Below are 21,134 nucleotides of genomic sequence, written 5' to 3'. Positions count from 1 at the left end.
GAACAACAACAAAACCAGGGAGACAACCAGAGAACACCCTGAGATGCAAGTCCCAGCTGAAGTTTGAGGGTGCTTGGTTTTCACTCCATATGTTCCTTCTCTCGGTAATGTGTCTGTTACGTACCAGGGTCCTATGGAGAGGCCCTATGGCAGCTGGGCTCCTAGAACAGATGTCTAAACACATGGAGAATTTTAAGCCAGTGTTCTGGAAACAAAGCATGCAACTTCTGATGACAGAAAAGTTGGGGAAAGCTCATGGCTTCTGTCTGGGTCTCAGAGAAGAGGGCCCTCCTGGCAAAGGGACCTGCACATTTTAGGGCCAGGGCCCTAAGAATGGACCTGGTGAGAGAGGGATGGTGGGGAGCTGGTGTTGGGGGGAAGTTTGGGGGGAGAGGTAGGAGGTTGGGAGGAGGGAGCTGGGCATGGAGCGAATGGAGGGCTGTTCTCCAACCTGGCTCCCCTTGACTTTGGAGGATTTGGGGTTCCTTAGCATAGCACAGAGGTTTTGGCAGAGAATGCTTTTGGAAGTCAGCTCTAATATCTTAAGTAATCCTTACCTAGGGTAGTCTAATGTAGGCCCCAGGATTTGGAAAGCTGTAGAGTTGAAAAGCACACTGCGACACAGTGCAGTCTGGCAGGTAAGTGCTGCCTGCTGTGGGGCTCCTGCAGAGTTGGGGGATGCGGGCCCAGGGAGGCTCTGCTGCTGCCTGAGACCTGAAAACTGCTGGGGAGGAAGGCAGGAAGAGACTAAAAAACAAATTGAAGAAGCCAGATTACTTTTCATGATAAAAAGACACAAACTTCCTCTCTTAATCCCAGGAATGCTCCCCATACCTGCTCAGCAATGAAAGAGAACTTCGAGAATTGCTTTTCTTACCTTGACCCCCCCTTTCCTCTTTGTTACCAGAAACTCATTCCCCTGCCCCTCTCTTCTCAGACTGCTGTTTCAATAAGGAACAAGTGTGATGATGACTGCCCCAGGAGCCAGGAGTGGGCCTCCTACCACGTGACTGTGCTCTTACTTGCTTGCACCTATTTGCTCTCCAGCAGTCCACACTGTGAGGTGCATATCGCTTATATTTGTCCAGAAAAACATGTATTCCATTTGAAATGAACCAGGGTCTCCTGCACTGCAGGCAGATTCTTTACGAACTGAGCCATCAGGGAAGCCCTTTCCGTTTGACAGATAAGCCAAAACTATCATTTTGGGTTATCTCATGGAAGAGACCAAAATCTCTCATGGCTTCTGCATGTCCAACACCGGGAGCCTGGACCTTTGGGAGTGAGCAGGGGTGTAAAACCTTATGCACAGTCACCTCTGTGTGCCTTGCATTTCTGCTCAGATATTTACAGTTGGACCCAGGGTTGAATGTAGGACTATCATGGAGTCCAGACGAAGTTGTCCATCTTAGATTCCAGCTTCTGACTTGGGAGTGGGGGCTTTGTTTTGCACTATTTGGATTTTTCCTGCTCCCCAGGACTGCACCCCTCTAACCCCTTCCCCATCTGCAGCTCATAGCTGTCCTCCTCAGGCCTCTCGCCCACCCAACTTTTCCTGTTGGCGCACCTATGCAATTCCTTTCTACCCAGAAACATCTTCACTTCCCTTCAATTTGTCTCTTTCCATCATTCAGAATTCAGCTCAGATGTTGCTTTGAAGGAAAAGAAGCTTTTGTGATCTCCCTTAGTCTGGCAGATACCCTCCTTATACCTCTTGTTACACTGAACTGTACCCTTGAAATGATAAACACGGCTGTGTGTTATATGCATTCCTCCCCCCAACCTATGATGCACCCTTCCTCTTCTTTCTTGGCACTATCAGAGTTGTAAATAAATAATTTTGTTTGTCATTTACTGTCCTCCTCCCCTATGACAACTCAAGTTCAGTGAAGGTGAGGCCCCACCTGTCTTACTCCTTATAATGCAAAGATTGGTGCTGGGAGCCTGGCAGATGCTTCAGAAATTTTGTTGAATTACTAATGAATTAAACGAAAGATTAGAAAACCACGATTTCAGTCCACTTCTGAATCATTTCCTGCCTGGTGCCCCTGATCTTTGTTCCTTCTCAACGTTCCAAGGTGTCTGGTAAATACTTATTGATTAATAGCCTTAACTCTTAATATCATGTTTATATTTTCAAAGGCTTTATTGTCTGCTCTTTCCTTAAATTACATTCGTGTGTGGACAGGTGCCTTTGACCATGACATGGCCAGCTCTGCTGTGTGTGCATCCTTCACAAGAATGTGTGTGTTATTTGAGGTTCTCACAGGTTCTGTGAGTCCCATCATCATATCAGTTTAGAGATGGACAAGTTTCTCAGCTATGTCTGTGTGGAACAGTCAACTTGGCCCTGCTTCAAATGATTTCCCCTGTTGCTAGAAAAACTAGGTGAATGCTGAAGTGAGATGGGAAGTGCCATTCGTTCATTTTTTATTGAATGACAGTGATCCAGTAGTCACTGAGAATCCTCAGATGATTTCAACAAACATCCAATCCTTCAAGGAGTCAGCTCTTGTCCATTAGACTGTGGGGTCACAATAAATGGTCCAGCCATACTTAGAACCTAGAGATTTAAAATGAATTATAAGCTTTTGTGTTTTTTCCTTTTTAAAAAAATTAATTAATTTATTTTAATTGGAGGATAATTACTTTACAATATTGTGATGGTTTTTGCCATACATCAACATGAGTTAGCCACAGGTGCACATGTGTCCCCCCATCCTGAACCCCCTCCCATCTCCCTCCCCACCTCATTCCTCTGAGTGGTCCTAGAGCACCAGCTTTGAGTGCCCTGCTTCATGCATCAAACTTGCACTGGTTATCTGTTTTACATATGGTAATATACATGTTTCAGTGCTATTCTTTCAAATAATCCCACCCTCGCCTTCTCCCACAGAGTCCAAAATTCTGTTCTTTACATCTGTGTCTCTTTTGCTGCCTTGCATTTAAGATCATTGTTACTGTCTTTCTAAATTCCATATATATGTGTTAATATACACTATTGGTGTTTCTCTTTGTGACTTACTTCACTCTGTATAAAAGGCTCCAGTTTCATCCACCTCATTAGAACTGACTCAAATTTATGTTCCTTTTCATAGCTGAGTATTATTCCATTGTGTATCTGTACCACAACTTCCTTTTTTTTTTTTTAAACTTTACAATATTGTATTGGTTTTGCCAAACATCGAAATAAATCTGCCACAGGTATACATGTGTTCCCCATCCTGAACCCTCCTCCCTCCTCCCTTCCCATACCATCCCTCTGGGTCGTCCCAGTGCACCAGCCCCAAGCATCCAGTATCATGCATCGAACCTGGACTGGCGACTCGTTCCATATATGATATTATACGTATTTCAATGCCATTCTCCCAAATCATCCCACCCTCTCCCTCTCCCACAGAAATCTTAAAAATTAGGGCAGAAATAAATGCAAAAGAAACAAAAGAGACCATAGCAAAAATCAACAAAGCCAAAAGCTGGTTCTTTGAGAGGATAAATAAAATCGACAAACCATTAACCAGACTCATCAAGAAACAAAGGGAGAAAAATCAAATCAATAAAATTAGAAATGAAAATGGAGAGATCACAACAGACAACACAGAAATACAAAGGATCATAAGAGACTACTATCAACAATTATATGCCAATAAAATGGACAACATGGAAGAAATGGACAAATTCTTAGAAAAGTACAACTTTCTAAAACTGGACCAGGAAGAAATAGATAATATAGAATTGTAAGCTTTTAAAATGAATTGTGAGTATTTTCTCTATTCCTGTAGTTTCTCTAAAATTAAGATGTGCTCTGGAAAGGGCACTTTAAAAAATTTTTATAGATGTTCATATAATAATGGAGAGAAACTGTTAGAAAGGATCCCATGCTTACTCTTCTTGCTTAAACAGAAAAGAAAACTGCAGGGGGTGGGCAGCAGGCGGGGAAGGAGGAGGCCAGTGAGAACCAGCAGTAGTCTTCAAGCAGGACTGAAAAGGCATCTTCTGTTTTCGCTAAATGTTGGGTTGAAGTCAGGGCCATGGACAGGGAAGAGCTGTACCAACCCTTTGAGGTCAATAGCCATTTGGAGCTTCTGAGGCAAAATGTTCACTTTGAGAGCTTCTCCATGCTAGTGGCCTCCATCCAGGGGCCCCCAGAGCTCTGATGCCAGGTGTCTCCCTGGTTCCTCCACTGGGACCATTCCCGGGGAGAGCGGTTGGGTAGAACCAGTCAGGGGAGCCCTGCCGTCTGCCCAGGCCTCACCCTGTGCTCTTGCCCAGGTTCCTCCTGATGATGGGTGTGCTTTTCTGCTGTGGAGCCGGCTTCTTCATCCGGAGGCGCATGTACCCACCACCGCTGATTGAGGAGCCGGCATTCAACGTGTCCTACACCAGGCAGCCCCAAAACCCCACTCCAGGTCAGCCAAGCCCTCTGCCCTTGTCTGTCCTCCTTCCAGTTTACATGTCCTCTGTAAGCATTTGATAAGGGCACCGCCATGGACTATGCTGGAAGAAAAAAGTCAGGCCACATTTATTCATTTAAGTTCTGATGCATTTGTGCTAATAAGAAATTCATTGTCTGTTGTATTATATGTCTATCACCTCATATTCTTACCTTATTATTGGTGCATCTTTTATGCATGATTATGCAGTTCATGGGGGCTTCCCAGGTTTCAGTGGTAAAGAATCTGCCTGCAATACAAGAGACACAGTTGATACCAGCTAGATCCCTGGGTTGGGAAGGTCCCCTGGAGGAGGGAATAGCAGCCCACTCTAGTATTCTTGACTGGAGAATCCCATGGACAGAGGAGCCTCGTGGGCTATAGTCCTTGGGGTCACAAAGTCAGACAACTGAGCATGCACACATACATGCATATGTGGTTCATATATGCACGTTATTTTCTCAAAAATTATTTCACATTTAAATTTTTATGTAGAAAGTGTAATATTCTTGCCATTCTTAATGCTTCTGGACTAAATATTAATCATGTTGTGTGTGTGTGTGTTAGTTGCTCAGTTATATCTGACTCTGCAAACCCCATGGACTGTAGCCCACCAGACTCCGCTGACCATGGAATTCTCCAGGCAGGAATATTGGAGTCGATTTCTATGCCCTTCTCCAGGGGATCTTTCTGACCCAGGAATCAAACCTGGGTCTCCTGCATTGCAGGCAGATTCTTTACTGTCTGAGCCACCAGGGAAGCCCATTAATCATGTTGCTGCTGCTAAGTCACTTCAGTCGTGTCTGACTCTGTGCGACCCCATAGACGGCAGCCCACCAGGCTCTGCCGTCCCTGGGATTCTCCGGGCAAGAACACTGGAGTGGGTTGCCATTTCCTTCTCCAATGCAGGAAAGTGAAAAGTAGTCTGTCATTACTGATCATTTGTTTTCTTTGTTTTGCTTTTTATTCCTTCACTCAGTAAGCATGTACTGTGCATTTATTAGCAGTATCACGAGTACTTGTTAATTGTGCTGCTATAGACATTTTCCACAAGTTACATTTGGCCTATTTATGGAACATTACCCAGAGTGGTGCCCCAATGTCAAAAAGAATTTGTGGTTTCTTAATTCTTATAAAACACTGCTCTAACTATCTAAACTCAGACATACTGTAGTGGGTGAATTCCGGTTTCCCTGGGGACACAGGCCCCGTTCCTTGTCTTGACATTCCATTTCAGGAGGGGCTTTGTGGGGCTCTGCAGGCCTGGGGAGGTCATGCTCCTGGAGCTCCTGTCTTTCGCCACGTGGTGGGCTGGGGGTTGCATGGCTTCCCTGGTGCCTTGAGGGTGAGGGGCAGGGTTTCTCTATTCCTCATACACTGTAGAGGGAGTCAGAGGTCTAGGAGCAAGTTCTGCTTGGGTTTTTACAGAATTTCAGTCCTATAACATCAGTCATAAGGTCTGCTGCCCAGAGTGAGGCCTGTAGTTAATGACACTATCATATACTCACAAATTTGCTGAAAGTGGAGATCTTTTTTCCCCCATTGAAGGATGGTCGCTTGACAGCCTTGTTTCTGTTTTACAACAAAGTGAGTCAGCCATATGTATACACATATCCTCTCCCTTCTGGATTTTGTTCCATCTAGGTGACCGCAGAGCATCCTGTAGAGTTCCTGCACTATTCACTAGTATCTGTTCCATGCATAGCGGTGGCAATCCCAGTCTCCCAATCCACCCCACATCCCACTTCCCCTCATGGTATCCATAGGTTTATGGCATATATTGTGGTGATGGCTTCACAGTGTATTTTTATCTCTAAAGTCATCAAGTTGTAGACATTAAATATGTTCACCTTTTTGGATGTCGATCAAACCTCAAAGGAAAAAGAAGTTGGAGACTGAGTGTGACAAGAGCTCTCTCTCTCTGTGCTTTAGACAAAGATATGGGGATGGTCATTTGCTGATCTGTTCTTTTATAGTTTTATTCCACCAGATACTCTCTGGGATTTTTTAAAAAATCACCTTTATTATTGTTTAAAATGTTACTAAAAATCTGAATATGTATTTTTCACAACAGTTCAGAGGTTGTTGTACCTTAAACTTTCCCTGAAGGTTAGTACCACTTTTCATGCATAAGTGGATTTTTATTCTTTCCTATTTGGAAATGTTTGTATAGCTTCAGATCTGCTCCAACGTATGGCAAAGTGAAAAGTTTCACTTAAAATGAGAGGCCAAACCTAAAGTTTATCAAGATTAGTCTGACTTTTGAGTGCTTTGATTTCTTTTTTCAAGAAGCAGAGAATAGAGCAGAGAAGTGGGTAAAAGACTAATGAATTTCCTTTCCCTTCCACCTTCATAACATGGATTTTGAGTGTCCCATGTGGCCAGAGATGCAAGGTGCTCTGTGTGCTTGGCCTGTGGTGTCAGGCCTGGGCTGGTCTAGGGCACACAGCTCCCACTGAATGTCCTCAGCCTTTCAGTGTTTCCAAACACGGAGACCCTGCAGCCTCTGTCACCCTCTCTCCTCGGCCCCACCTCTTTTCTGCATTGCAGTCCACACGTCTTTCTGACTGGAGTCCTCAGTCCCCCTATAATAAAAATGTCATCGACCCTACAAGTCTTCCTTCATTCAGACTCTTACCTCACCCCTGAGCAATGCCTACTAAAAATTTTCCAGTCACTAGTCTCTGCCAGTTCTTCTCTGTCTTCCATGTTGCCACTAGAAAGTTCTTTGGGGACAAAAGAAGCACATAGGTCATGTTATTCTCCTGCTTAAGATAGTGCATGGGCTTCTCTTTTTTCCACATCCTTGTCAACAAGTGTTGACACTTGTTATTTCTTATCTTTGGCAATAGCCACTCTGACAGGTGTGAGGTGATAGCTCATTATGGTTTTATTTGCATTCCTTGGTGGTCAGTGGTGTTGAGCTCCTTTTCATGTCCCTATTGGCCATCTAGATACCTTCTTTGGGAAAATGTCTATTCAGATCCTCTGCCTATTTTTAGTCAGGTTGTTTGGGTTTTTGTTGTTGAGTTGTAAGAATTCTTTGTATCCTGAATATTAACCCTTATCAGATACATGATTTGCCAATATTTTCTCCCATTCAGAAGGTTGCCTTTTTGTTTTGACAGTGGTTTCCTTCACCGTGTATTTGTGTGTCTTTGCTTTGGTTTCCCTTGCCTGAGGAGACATGTCCAAAAACATAGTGCTAAGACTGGTGACAAACAGCTTACTGTCCATATTTTCTTCTAGAAATTTTATGTTTTCAGGTCTTACAATCAAGTCTTTAATCCATTTGAGTAAATTTTTGTGTGCGGTATATGATAGTAGTCTAGTGTGATTCTTTTTCATGTGGCTGTTCAGTTTTCCCAACTCCATTTGTTGAAGAGACTATCCTTTCTTCACTGCATGTTTTTCATCTCTTTTTTGTAAATTAATTGTTTATGTCTGTGTGAGTTTATCTCTGAGCTCTTAATTCCATTCCATTGATCTCTGTGTGTGTTTTTCTGCTAGTACCATGCTCTTTTGATTCTTATAGCTTTGTAGTATCATTTGAAATCAGGGGGCATGTGATACACCTCTAGCTTTGTTCCTTTTTTTGTCAGGATTGCTTTGGCTATTTGGGGTCTTTGGGTTTCATATAAATTTTAGAATTTTTTGTTCTTTTTTTTATTTATTTTTAAATTTTATTTTATTTTTAAACTTTACAATATTGTATTGGTTTTGCCAAATATCAAAATGAATCCGCCACAGGTATACATGTGTTCCCCATCCTGAACCCTCCTCCCTCCTCCCTCCCCATACCATCCCTCTGGGTCGTCCCAGTGCACCAGCCCCAAGCATCAAGTATCGTGCATTGAACCTGGACTGGCGACTCGTTCCATATATGATATTATACGTATTTCAATGCCATTCTCCCAAATCATCCCACCCTCTCCCTCTCCCACAGAGTCCAAAAGACTGTTCTATACATCAGTGTCTCTTTTGCTGTCTCATATACACGGTTATTGTTACCATCTTTCTAAATTCCATATATATGTGTTAGTATACTGTATTGGTGTTTTTCTTTCTGGCTTACTTCATTCTGTATAATAGGCTCCAGTTTCATCCACCTCATCAGAACTGATTCAAATGTGTTCTTTCTAATGGCTAATACTCCATTGTGTATATGTACCACTGCTTTCTTATCCATTCATCTGCTGATGGACATCTAGGTTGCTTCCAAGTCATCAGGATTCTAATAGTGATTGCATTGAATCTGTGGATTGCTTTAGGTAATATGGACATTTTAACAGTGTTAATTCTTCTAATCCATGAGTACGGGATATCTTTCAGTTTCTTTGTGTTATCTTCAATTTCTTTCATCAGTGTCTTACATAGGCCTTTTACCTCCTTGGTTAAATTTATTCCAAGGTATTGTATTCTTTCTGTCGTAATGGTATTGTTTTCTTAGTTTCTCTTTCTGCTAGCTCATTGTTAGTGTATAGAAACAACAATGATGCTTGTGTATTGATTTTGTACCCTGCCACTTTACTGTATTTGTTATCTCTAATATTTTTTGTTGGAGTCCTTAGGGTTTCCTGTATCATGGTGAGTTCTAATCTCTATGTATACTTTGGGCTCCCCACTGGGCTGAGCCCTGAGTGCCAGGACTCATGCCTCAGGCACCAAGGTGATTTACATCTGCCAGCTGAGTGAACGGTCAGCCTGGGGCAAAGATTTTCCATGGCCACACTTGGAGCCTCGGTCAATCCATATTTACTTCCCGCTTGCTCAGGTGCTGCAGGTGCCTGGGACACAGACTGCAGCCTGGGTTCCAGCCCTCACTCACCCCGCTGTGCTCTGTAGGCTTCTCACAACCATATGTGGAACACTGTGTCATTGCACAAGTAACTGTAAAGTCACTGACTGTGATGAGAGGTATGTAGAGAAAGTTCAGGATGCTGGCAAGCCAAGTAAATGGGAAGCACAATCTGTTGTATGGATGGAAGGAACCTAAGAGTTTGTAAGTATATTTAAGTGGAAGTAAGGCAGGAGGGCTGGAGACTGAGGAGCAGCCAGCAAGGGTCCTGTACCTTCCTTTGCTGCCCGAATTTCACATGTCTGCCCACTGAGACCTCTGAGCCACAGAGTCCAGGTGGCTCTAGTCAGTCCCGTAACTTCGGCATCAAGGGCTGCTGCTTTTGTAGGCAAGGCGGACGTAGGCGTCTAATGCAGCAGAGACGCCACATCAACAATCCTGACTCTCCCTGGGGAGACTGGGGGTCATGATCAAGGTCCAGCAGAGTGTCTGCCACTTCTCTGGTAGTTCAGTTTGGCCCGATTCTACCCTGCAGTTTGGGGCCCTCAGAGAAATGGGGGCTGTTAATTCTCCTCCACTGCCATCTCATAATGCAGCCACCTGTGGGGCCTGTGGAAGTATCCTCACCTTCTGCTGGGAGGTGCTGGTGTGGGAGTCTGCAGGGATCTACCATCCCCCTCCATGCGTACAGTATGAAAAGTTCAGTCCCAAATGTACCAGATCATCATAGGAAGGCTCGTTTTGTTCCATGGAAGTATACAGTTCCCATACTTTCACCACCAGATCCAGGGCTGTGTCCTTAGTTAATAGTGGGGTGTTTGGGAAGAATTTACTTTGATTTTTTACAATCAGTGATAATGATGAAAAAATAGGATCTGTTAGTTTCTCTAATGGGGCCTGAAGACTCACCTCTTCCCATGGGTGGGGTTCAGCTGTGCGCTTTGGTGGGGTGGGAGGTGGTAAGGGCAGGCTGCGGGGCCAGACTGGGAAGGCAGCCTTGCGCTGATGGGTGCGCTGACTGCGCGAGGTAGGCGCTCAGGCCCTGGAGGAGCCTGGCGGGTGTGGAGGGAGATGGGATCAGCAAAGGGAGCACGGGGCACATCTGCCCATCTGCCAGGTGCTCTGTTTTCCCTCTGCTGCTGATCTAGGGGAGGGGAAGTAGATTCTGGTGGGTTGTGCTTATTCATGAAGAAGAAAAGGCAAGTTTTCTTCTTTTTTTTTTTTTTTAAGAATAAACAGTCAATTCTATTGGGCTCAGCATAGGAATCCATGGGTCTTGAGGACCTCTTTGAATTTGTCAATTGTCTTCTCTAATCGTCTCACTTACTGAGAAAGGCTTGGGAATACCCAGGGATTATCTTCCAGAGAATTTCTGCCTTAAGTCAGTTCAGTCAGTTCAGTCACTCAGTTGTGTCTGACTCTTTGCAACCCCATGGACTACAGCATGCCAGGCCTCCCTGTCCGTCACCAACTCCTTGAGCTTACTCAAACTCATGTCCATCAAGTTGGTGATGCCATCCAACCATCTCATCCTCTGTCGTCCCCTTCTCCTCCTGCCTTCAATCTTTCCCAGCATCAGAGTCTTTTCCAACGAGTCAGTTCTTTGCATCAGGTGGCTAAAGTATTGGCGTTTCAGCTTCAGTATCAATCCTTCCAATGAATATTCAGGACTGATTTCCTTTAGGATGGACTGGTTGGATCTCCATGCAGGCCAAGAGACTCTCAAGAGTCTTCTCCAACACCACAGCAATACCACAGCAACACCACAACAACTCTGCCTGAAGAGTTGTGTTCAAAAGGCAACTTTTAAAGAACCAGCACTCTTGCTCTGGAGGGCTGCAGGAGGGCGCACTCATGTCCTGCGTGCAGAGGGGCACATGCTAGCGTTTTGGCAGGACCAGCTCCCCAGCCCAACAAGGCTGAGTACAGAAGAGCAGAGACCTGCACATGATCAAGATGCTCACAGCTGGGGTAGGCCTGGCCGCTCCGTGGTTCTGTGGACTGCTGCGTGTTGGAACAGGACTGGGGGGAAGGAAACTGCCTAACTAGGTATGAAAGCTGAGGTGAAGAGGTGGGGCTTCGAGACCACCCAGAAACCAAGAAACACAGGTTGAAGCTGTTGGTCAAAGGCAGAGGCCTGCATCAGCTCACTAGGGCCTTTGCCAGCATAGAGAGCAGAGGCGTGCAGCGAAGCTGGTCTGGGGACCAGGGAGAGGCAGCTGGATGGGGTGCCAGAAGGACTGAGGTCTGTTGGGCCTAGGCTAGGCACTGTCTCTTTTGAGCCTCTGTGCCTTGTCTGCAAAATGAAGTTGCATAAAGAAAAGCGGTCCCAGTTATTGTCTTATGTCCAGAGGTGGCCAGAGTGTGACTGGAGATAGTTAGAGCTCCCTAAGAGGCTTAGCCTCCTGCCTCCCACGCCCCTGGCAGGGTCCTGGATATGCCCTTCTGGGTATTGAGGAAAGGTGGACTTTGTTCATTCAGAAAACACTGGCTGACTGACAGTGTCATACACAGCCTAGTGGCCATGCGGAACTCTATATTTGAAAGCTGGTAAGAGAGTAGATCTTAAAAGTTCTTATCATAAAGGAAAAAAATGTCTAACTATGAGGTGATGGGTGATAACTCATTTGTGGTAATCACAATGTACATGATTACCAAATCATTATGCCATGCAATGTTATATGTCATTAATACTTCAATAAAACTGGAGAACATTTACAACAGTGGGAAGAATGTAAAACCTTGGCTACAGCAGAACTATGGTCCTGGAGGAGAGTAGGGCTGGATTTCAGGGTGATCAGAGCAGGGCCTGAACTTGTACTCTTGAGACTGAATGTGGGGAGAACGTTTGGGGCCACAAAGAAAAAGATGATGGTGTTACGGTCTCTTTTCTTTATGGCATATTATGTGGCACTCAAATTGATAGTCAAGATGAGGGCTGTGGAACTGTGGCAGGACAAGCATGAAGCTGTATTTAGGGACGAGGGTGGGCCCTCTGTTACAGAGTGGTCCCTTGTGTGATGACACAGGTGCGGAGACCGGAGAGAACAGTTGGTAATGACATCTGTGATGTTAATATGGTTTAGCAGTGTTAACTGTCCTCAACAGTGGTTTCCTTTCATATGACTGGTACTGATTTTTAAGATACTTAGAAGTAGATGGAGTGTTCCCACTGGGAGATACTTTCTTTCCTTTCCATTAGTGAGTTTGTTGATGGTTTTCTGACTGTTCAGGTGCCCCAATCCTGCACTAAATCAGTCAACCTGCAGTCATGGTGCGTGTGTGCATGCTAAGTCACTTCAGTCGTGTCCGACTCTTTGCAACCCTACGGACTGTAGCCCACCAGGCTCCTCTGTCCTTAGGATTCTCTAGGCAAGTGATGGTAGTGGCCTGATTAAATGATGCAAAATGAAGGAGAATGGAAACAGTAGGAAGTATGTTTTGACAGTTTTTTACCCTCCAAATCAAAGCTGAAACACACACAGGGCTGCTTCAGTTGTGAAGATAAGCTGTGTTTGCCTTTTTTTGTGGGATGTGAGGACCCCGGTGTTCATCTTTGTGTTGGCAGAATTTCAGCTATATAATCTACAAACACTGACAGGTCAGCCTGAAAGACCAGGTACCTAATACAGAGACAGCTTTCAACTCCCTTCTTCCCCTCCTCCCAACGAAGCAGTAAAAGAAGGGCATCTTTGTGATCGCTGATCCTTGCAAGAGAAAACGCAAAGGGTCAGGCCTTCCTGCTCCCCTCCTTGGACTGACCAGTATGACCAGTCTTTTGTGTATCTTCCAAGAAATAATCCGTGATTGTCCTAACATATATATGAAAATGAACATCTTTTTAATACTGATAAAAATAACTTGGGATAATGAGGATATAATTTGAGTCATATATTGAATAACGTCAAAGTATGTAAAACAAAAACTCAAGAAATAGGGAAGTATGATGGAAACTGTCAAATGTCAATGCATTATTATTAATCTGTTCAAAATACAAAAGTGAATGGAGTATTCAAAAGAATTTATCAAATTGTCCACGACAAAGAAAATCTGAATAAGTCTGCAAGAGCAGAAGCAACAGACCTTGGTGTCTGGACTAGGACATTCTGGGGGCCATTTCTAACCTGTGCCTGTGGCACATCTGGGAAGTGACTCCATTCTGCAAAGCCTCCAGCATCTGAACTGTGAGGCTGAGCTCTTAGGCGACTGTCTAGGGTGATTGCCTGTGAGATGATGCAGCACTGTGCTTTAGCACAGTGCCTGAGACCTCAGAGTGAATGGCAGTGGTTGCTGCTACTAATATTACTAAAACTTATAGTTTTAAGAAATCTATTCAACATAAATAAGCAAATTAATCATCTTCTAATCCACTTGGAAGTGAAAGAATACCCCCCTAAATTACTCCTTGAGTAAATGAAGTATAGGATGAGGGAAGACCCCGAAGTCCTGACCTGCTCCCACACCCTCACTCCAGACCTCCCGCGCCACCTTCCTATCAGGGTGAACCACAGCTCCACGGCTTCTCAGAGCCCTTCTGAGGTTTCCACCAGCTCTGCCTCCAGAGCTGCACCTCTGATGGAGATGATCAGAAGACCTCCTAACTAGTCATCCTGCTTCCCCAGCTCCTACTTCAGTCTATGGATTTCCAGAAGAGCAACCAGAGTGAAAACAGAAGTCAGAGCACAGTTCACAATCAGAAGTCCTCACAGTGGCCATAGGCCATTTCTAACTGAGCGTTTCACCTCTGCCTGCTCCATTCTCACCCACGTCTCCTGCTGTCTGTCCTCCTGGCCCTCGTTCCACTCTCGCTGCTCATGGACTTTGTGATTTTCCTCAGAACTTCCAGACTGCCATGCTGATGCCTTCATACTGTGATTCCCTCTGCATTTGCACCTTCCTCCCCCTGTACACATGCTGCTTCTCCATCACCTGCTCCCCCTGTACATGTAGCAGCTCCTCCAACCCCTTCTCCCCCACACATCTGCTCAAGTTTGGCTCCTTCATTTATTTCTAGCTGTTTCACCTCCCAAAGACCTTCCCTTTGCAAACAGTGAAAAATTGTACTCTGTTTTCTCTTTTTATCCCCACTTAATTTCTATCTTTAACACTGTCATCAGTAACATACTACATACTTTTGTTTTTATATTTTTTATTTCTCTTAACTGCAAGTGCCATAAGGATTTGAGAATTTCTGTTTTCATCATTGCTGTGTCCTAGGTGTTCATAACAGTGCTCAGTTCAGTTCAGTTCAGTTGCTCAGTCCATGTCCAACTCTCTGTGACCCCATGAATTGCAGCATGCCAGGCCTCCCTGTCCATCACCAACTCCCAGAGTTCACTCAGACTCATGTCCATCGAGTCGGTGATGCCATCCAGCCATCTCATCCTCTGTCGTCTATACATCCATAAAATAAATTTTCAAAAGTAAATTACAATGCCATTCCCATCCCAATAAATCTAACTGGTAAAACTAGGTAAAGAAAATATGAAATGATAACTGAAAACATTACATATCCATAGGAGATTAAAAATGACAAAGAACTATACCTGAAATGGAAAATTTTGGTAAGATAAGAAATGTACATTACCAAAGATGCATTAGAATACTGAAAATGTAAGTGGTCCAAAAAGCAAGCAAGAGTTTGAGGAAGTTTGCAGAGAGTTAATGTTCAGCTCCAAATTCATATGGTATCTTTGAAACTTTTTAAGAAACAGCTCATTTGAGTGCTCATGAATTACTGCAAGTATAGAGAATTATAGAAATGTAGAAAAATTATAGAAATTATATAAAAAACAAAGCACTTTATTTTGTACAGCTACTGTAACTTGGAAATGAACACCAAAATAAAATTCTTTTGAATCATGTTTAATGAGCATAAATACAAAAATCTTGAGAGACTGAATTAAACAGTGTGTCAAAGAAGTAAACTACCATGTCCATCAGTCTACCACAGAGCAAGCTGTGAACAGTGCAAGTTGCATCAAGAAGCAATGATTGGCAGAGAATTCTGGGGAGAAGGTGGAATCAGAAGCACCAGAATTCTTTTCCCTCACCTAGACAAAAATTGTACTGGCAGAATCTGTCTGATGTAACTATTTTGGTAATCAGAAGTCTGTTGAAGGCTTAGAACTTCCAGGGGAAGACTTAGAGGGCAAACTGAAGTTAATTTTGGTCTTTATCAACTCTTGGCACAGTAGCAGCTACCTAACCCTTGACCCTAGGCCACATGGGAGGCAGCTGTGCACATGATCCTGGGGCAGCTTGTATGAGCCAGAAGCAAAAAGGACCCTGTCCTCCAAATATCGGGGATCTGTGCTCTGGTTGCTGTTTGCTGCTTCTTATTAAAGAGAGGGCAGCCACATTGTTGCAAGCCCTTCTCCCTCCAGCTGAAGTGACCTCCAGGAGATGTGAATGCCTGGTGCCCTTCCCCACGCCCTTGGTTTTTCACCTTTCCCCCTCTTGGGAGCCAGTAATTAAAGATGAAAACATTCAAAAACAACTTCATATGGAAAAAAAATTACTCAGTGACTACACATCCCCAGGGAAAGGCTCAGAATAGACCAAAGAACACCTTAAATTTATACCTCAGGCTTTTCCTTTGCACAGAGACAGCCTACAATAACAGCAACAAAAACCCAAACAGTAAGCAAAAACAAAAATGAAAAACAGTAGAACACTGGGGAAGTAATTTCCAGAAGAATCTGATTTCCCGAGTTATCACATTGTTCAATTCAAATGTCCAGTGATCAAAAAATGCATAGAAAGAAAGGAAAGTATGGTTCATCCAAAGTAAACAATCAAATCAATAGACTGTCCCTGAAAAAGACCTATAGCATGTTTCAATGCCACCCATGGCAGATTCATGTTGATGTATGGCAAAACCAATACAATATTGTAAAGTAATTAGCCTCTAATTAAAATAAATAAATTTTTTGGACCTATAGCACATCTTCTAGACAAATCTTTTAAAGCAACTCTCTTAAAGATGCTCAAAGAACTAAAGTAAGATGTGGAGAGAACTTAAAAAAAAATGTGTGAACAAAATAGAAATATCAGTAAAGAGATGGAAATCCTAAGAAGATATGAACAAAAAATTCTGGAGCTGAAGAGTACAATAACAAAAATGAAAAATTCACTACATGATTCAAAGGCAGATTTGAGCAGACAGAAAAAGGATCAGGAAATTTGAAGATTAGATAATGGAAACTATGTAGTCTGAGGAACAGAAAGAAAAAAGATTGAGAAAATTGAACAGAGCCTCAGACCTGTGGGGCCTCATCAAGCAAATCAACATAGGCATCATGGGAGTCTCAGAAGGAGAAAAGAGAAAAAAGGAACAGGGAATATTTAAAGAAATAATGGCTGAAAATGTCAAAAATTTGATGGAAAGCATGCATATAAGCATCCACTCCAAGTAAGAGGAACTCAGAGATCCACACCAAGACACATAATCAAACTTTGAAAAGCCAGGCACAAAGAGAAATCATGAAAGTAGCAAGGAGAAGAAAATCACAAATAAGGGATCTTCAATATAATTATAAGCAGATTTCTCATTAGAAATCATGGAGGCCAGAAGGAAGTGGGACAATATATTCAAATAAAAGAATAAAAACTGTCCATCAATAATATGATATCTGGCAACACTGTCCTTCAGGTTGAGGGAGGAATTAAATCATTCCCAGATAAATCAAAGCAAAGGAGTTCATAACCATTAGACCTGCCCTGCAAGAAATGCTCAAGGGAGACCTGCAGGTGAAATGGAAATACAATAAATAGTTATTCAAAGCTGTGTGGGTAAAGGAAGATCTCAATAAGAGTAAGTACTTAGGAAATTATAAAGCCAATATTAATGTACCAGTGATTTGTACTTTACTTTTTGTTTTCTACTTGACTTAAGATACTGTTACATATAAAGAAGAAAAGTTATTAGTATAAATCTAGTATTACTATAATGTTGCTTTTTAACTCCCAAATCTTTTCTACATAATATAAGAAACTAATATATTTAAAAGAATTATTAGTTTATGTTTTGGAGATCAGACAACATATGAAGATGTAATTTTGTGACATCAGCCACTGAATGGGGTGGCGACAGAACTTTAAAGGAGTAGTTTTTGTAAGTAATTGATGCTGAGCTGGTATAAATTCAAATTACAGCGAACCCTCTATGCCCACAGTTTCTGTGTCAATGGATTCAACCAACTGTAGATCAAAAATATTTCCAGAAGATTCCAAAATGCAAAACTTGGATTAGACACATGATGACAACTATTTACAGAGTATTTACATGATGTTAGGTATGATAATGGAGAAGGAAATGGCAACCCACTCCAGTGTTCTTGCCTGGAGAATCCCAGGGACGGGGGAGCCTGGTGGGCTGCCGTCTATGGGGTTACACAGAGTCGGACACGACTGAAGCGACTTAGCAGCAGGTATGATAAGTAATCTAGAGAAGATTTAAATGGGAGGATGTGCATAAGTTATATGCAAATACTACATCATTTTCCGTAAAGGACTTTGAGCATCCACAGATGTTCATATCTTCAGGGGCTCCTGGAGCTGATGGATGACTGAACAGTGACAACAGTAGGATGTTTAATGTAATCTCCTTGGTTAACCACAAATAATTAGCTATAGAATACACAAAAAGAAATGAGAAAGGAATTAAACTTTGCTTTCAAAAGACCCACTAAGCATAAAACATTGCACTTCAAAAAAGCCACTATACACAAAAAAGTAAAAATGCAGAAAATGAGGGCCAAAAAAACCTGTAAAGCATGTAGAAAACAAATAGCACAATGACAGAAGTAAATCCTTCCTTGTCAGTAAATACTTCAAATGTAAATGGATTAAACTGTCCATCAAAACACTGAGATTGCAGAATGGATAAACAAGATCCAGATACGTATCTTTCTCAACTTATGATGGGGTCCCGATAAGCCCATCTTAAATTGAAAATAGTGTACGTCGGAAATGCATTTAACCTACTGAATATCTTAGCTTTAGGCTAGTTATCTTAAGTGTGCTCAGAACAGGTACACTAGCCTAAGCTGGCCAAAATCATCTAGCACAACGCCTATTTAATAATAAAGTATGAGTATCTCATGTATTTTATTGACTGCTATATTGAAAAACATTGATTGTCTGGGTACAGAATGGTTGTGAGTGAACCAGTTCTTTATCCTTGTGATCACAGTGCTAACTGGGAGTTATGGTTTGCTGCCACTACCCAGAATCATGATAGATCTTATCACATACCACTAGCCCAGAAAAAGATTGAAATTCAAAGTATGGTTTCTGCTGAATTTGTGTCACTTTCACTCCATCATAGATTTCAGACCCCAAAGCACAAAGAGGTTGAAAATGAAAGGAAGGAAAAAATATTCCTTATCTTTAAATGGTAATCAAAAGAGCGGGCTGTCTATATTTTTTTTCTTAAGGAATAAAAAAAAAAAGATAAGGCCTAAACTACTAAAATCATACTGAGAGTAGAAACATTCCAACAATTCTACAGAAATAAAAAGGATTATGTGAAAACAATTATAGAGCAAAAAAATATGGGCAAACTAGATAGGACAGCTTTCTAGAAACAAAATCTACGAAGACTAAATCATGAAGAAATAAAAATTTTGAGTAGTCCTGTAACTAGTAAGGAGATTGAATCAGTCATCAGAAAATTCCAAACAAAGTACAGCCTTGGACCTAATGGCTTCAATAGTAAATTTTACCGAACATTTGAAGAAGTAATATCAATCCTCCCCACCCCCCACCCCAAATCAAAAAGGTAGGAACATTTCCTGACTCATTCTGTGAGGCCAGCATTATTCAGATCCCAAAGCCAGACAAAGACACTACAAGAAAAAAGAAATTATAGGCCCTTGTCCTTGATCAACGTTGATGCAAAAATCCTAAACGAAATAGTAGCAAACAGAGTTCAGCATTTTAAAGGATTATACACCAATTTGGATTTTTCCTGGAATTTAAGGATGGTTCAACAGGCTTCCCTGGTGGCTCAGCTTGTAAAGAATCCACCTACAATGCAGGAGACCTGGGTTTGATCCCTGGGTTGGGAAGATCCCCTGGAGAAGGGAAGGGCTACCCACTCCAGTATTCTGGCCTGGAGAATTCCATGGTCTGTATAGCCCATGGGGTCGCAAAGAGTCAGACACGACTGAGCGACTTTCACTTCACTTCACAGCATATAAAAATTAAAGTAATACATCATGTCAGCATAATGAAGGAAAATAATGATTATTCAATTGATGCAGAAAAAGCACTTGACAAAATGCAACACACTTTCATCATCAAAACACTCAGCAAACTAGGAACAGAAAGAAAGTACCTCATAAAATCCAGACAGAGGTTCATGACATTGTACAGGAGGCAGTGATTGAAATCCCCAAGAAAAAGAAATACAAAATGGTTGTCTGAGGAGGCCTTACAAATAGCTGAGAAAAGAAGAGAAGCAAAAGGCAAAGGAGAAAAGGAAAGATATACCCATCTGAATGCAGAGTTCCAAAGAATAGCAAGGAGAGATAAAAAATCTTCCTAAGTGAACAATGCAAAGAAAGAGAGAAAAACAATAGAATGGGAAAGACTAGAAGTTTCTTCAAGAAAATTAGAGATACTAAGGGAACATTTCATGCAAAGATGGGCTCAATAAAGGACAGAAATGATATGGACCTAAGAGAAGCAGAAGAGATTAAGAAGAGGTGGCAAGAATACACAGAAGAACTGTACAAAAAAGATCTTCATGACCCAGATAATCACAATGTTGTGATCACTCACCTATAGCCAGACATCTTGGAATGTGAAGTCAAGTGGGCCTTAGGAAGCATTACTATGAACACAGCTAGTAGAGGTAATGGAATTCCAGCTGAGCTATTTTAAATCCTAAAAGATGATGCTGTGAAAGTGCTACACTCAATAAGTCAGCAAATTTGGGAAACTCAGCAGTGGCCACAGGACCAGTTTTCATTCCAATCCCAAAGAAAGCAATGCCAAAGAATGTTCAAAGTATCACACAATTGCACTCATTTTACATGCAATCAAAGTAATGCTCAAAATTCTCCAAGGCAGACTTCAACAGTACATGAACTAACAACTTCCAGATGTTCAAGCTGGATTTAGAAAAGGCAGAGGAACCAGAAATCAAATTGCCAACATCCACTGGATCATAGAAAAAGCAAGAGAATTCCAGGTAAACATCTACTTCCATTTCATTGACTACACTAAAGCTTTTGTGTGGATCACAACAAACTGTGGAAAATTCTTAAAGAGATGGGAATACCAGACCACCTTACCTGCCTCCTGAGAAATCTGTATGCAAGTCAAGAAGCAACAGTTAGAACTGGACATGGAACAATGGACTGGTTCCAAATTGGGAAAGGAGTATATTAAGGCTGTATATTATCACCCTGCTTATTTAACTTATATGCAGAATACATTATGCAAAATGCCAGGCTGGTTGAAGCACAAGCTAGAATTAAGATTCCCAGGAGAAATATCAATAAGCTCATATATGCAGGTGACACCACCCTTATGGCAGAAAGAGAAGAAGAACTAAAGAGCCTCTTGGTGAAAGTGAAAGAGGAGAGTGAAAAAGCTGGCTTAAAACTCAAGGGAGGTGGGAGCGGGGGTTCATGATGGGGAACACGTGTATGCCCGTGGCAGATTCATGTTGATGTGTGGCAGAACCAATACAATATTGTAAAGTGAAAAAAAAAGAAAGAAAAATTCAACATTCAAAAAACAAAGATCATGGCATCCGGTTCCATTACTTCATGGCAAATAAATGGGGAAACAATGGAAATAGTGACAGACTTTATTTTCTTAGGCTCCAAAATCACTGCAGATGGTGACTGCAGCCATGAAATTAAAAGATGCTAGCTCCTTGGAAGAAA

General features: G+C 42.3%; 1 protein-coding gene across 1 annotated transcript in view; it reads left to right on the top strand.

Moving 5' to 3' along the window:
• Nucleotides 1-21,134, top strand: part of VOPP1 (vesicular, overexpressed in cancer, prosurvival protein 1) — a 174,767-nt gene that overhangs the window by 138,805 nt on the left and 14,828 nt on the right. Inside the window, exon 4 of the mRNA XM_010833932.1 lies at nt 4,273-4,409. Coding sequence (XP_010832234.1) covers nt 4,273-4,409 — 137 coding nt within the window. The remainder of the gene's footprint in view (nt 1-4,272; nt 4,410-21,134) is intronic.

The sequence above is a fragment of the Bison bison genome, unplaced genomic scaffold, assembly GCF_000754665.1.
Source record: "Bison bison bison isolate TAMUID 2011002044 unplaced genomic scaffold, Bison_UMD1.0 scf7180017863959, whole genome shotgun sequence".
NCBI lineage: Eukaryota > Metazoa > Chordata > Mammalia > Artiodactyla > Bovidae > Bison > Bison bison.
The sequence above is the reverse complement of the archived record's forward strand: the minus strand, read 5'-3'. Positions and strand labels throughout refer to the sequence as shown.